Source organism: Trichinella spiralis (genome assembly GCF_000181795.1).
Source record: "Trichinella spiralis strain ISS 195 chromosome Unknown Scfld2266, whole genome shotgun sequence".
NCBI classification, from domain to species: Eukaryota; Metazoa; Nematoda; class Enoplea; order Trichinellida; family Trichinellidae; genus Trichinella; species Trichinella spiralis.
The window spans coordinates 1-1,317 of NW_003529205.1; the positions used below are offsets into that span (position 1 = coordinate 1).

The window sequence follows — 1,317 nt, forward strand, 5'->3', positions numbered from 1 at the left end:
TGTTTGCAGGTCGCTGCAATGAAATGTGGCTTACTCCCGATAAGCAAGAAGCGATGATTATGGCAATGTCAGTTACCATGATTACAATGGTATTGTTGTTGAAGACAGCGAACGTTCTACAATTTCTTGTGATTTGGGTGCGAACAAGGTATAGAATAAAATTAAAATGTAGAACAAAAAAAAATATATTTAAGGAAAACAGCCTTTTATTGAAAGATACTTGAGACAGTTGACGTAAATGACTGATGTTATATATTATTCGTAATTACTTTTTTTATTACACTTTTTTGAAAATACTATTCAATGGTGTGTGTATTGATTTGATTTTAGAGAGCAAAGTTGTAATTGTTGTATTCATTGTAGTGGATGTTTCACAGTATTCACATAATTTGAGATAAATCTGCGATTTGATTATTGAATCTAATTCAGCAGGATAAAAAAGTGATCAAACAAAGTTCAGTGATGATGAATTTTTTTCAAAAACTAAGTAACTATGAATGAATTTTAATTGGAAAAGCTGCGTTTTTCAAGTGGATAAATTCAGTTGTATTCATTTTAAATTGCAATGAAATTTTTTTCCTCTTTACTGTATTTTGCATTGTTTATTGATGTAAAATGAAAGTTTTGTATACTTTTATTGTTTTGTTATTATTTTTCAGGTTATGTTTCTTCGCAATCACGGTTTCGTGGCTTGCGGTACGACCGTAGCCGAAGCTTTCCACCTTGTTTATAATCTTGTTCTCGCCTGTGATATTCAGGTGAATATTTTTTTGTTTTGTTTAAATTTGAATTTTAAATCGTTAAAAATTTTCAGGTGCGTGCCGTTCGTGTTGGGGTTGATAATTTGATTTTTGCAAGCGAAGACGCGCAGCAGAAAGTTGCCGACTTGACCAAAGCCGGCGGTGGTGGTGTGAACAAGCAATCCGAAAGCCAAACCAAGATCAATTGGAAAATTGGCGAACTGGAATTCGAAGCTTGGATGCGCGTTTTGGACAATGCGGTATGTATGAAAATTTTGAAATGTTGTAGAAATGCCATTTTCCAAAAATTTGCATTTTCAAAAAATCACACATTTGTTTGTCTGTTTGTGTTCAGGGATTTCGCACTGGACACATTTATCGGCATCCAATTTCAAGCAGCCGTCCGCCTCAGCAACATTCCGACATTATGACACCGCCCGCGGCCAGTTCACGTGGTCTGCTGGACGAAACTGAATCTGCTGCAATGTAATAATGGAACAGTTGTATTACTTATTGTATTGCATTATATTATATATGCAATGTGCATCAAGAGACATTTTTCACGGAAGGTCGGATG

General features: G+C 34.9%; 1 protein-coding gene across 1 annotated transcript; it reads left to right on the forward strand.

Moving 5' to 3' along the window:
• Window positions 1–23: 23 nt before the first annotated feature.
• Tsp_14741 (alpha-adducin (Erythrocyte adducin subunit alpha)) lies at window positions 24–1,230 on the forward strand. The gene is made up of 4 exons (XM_003368560.1): window positions 24–137; window positions 660–758; window positions 815–1,000; window positions 1,096–1,230. Exons 1-4 carry the CDS (start codon window positions 24–26, stop codon window positions 1,228–1,230), a joined length of 534 nt encoding a protein of 177 aa, XP_003368608.1.
• Window positions 1,231–1,317: the final 87 nt, after the last annotated feature.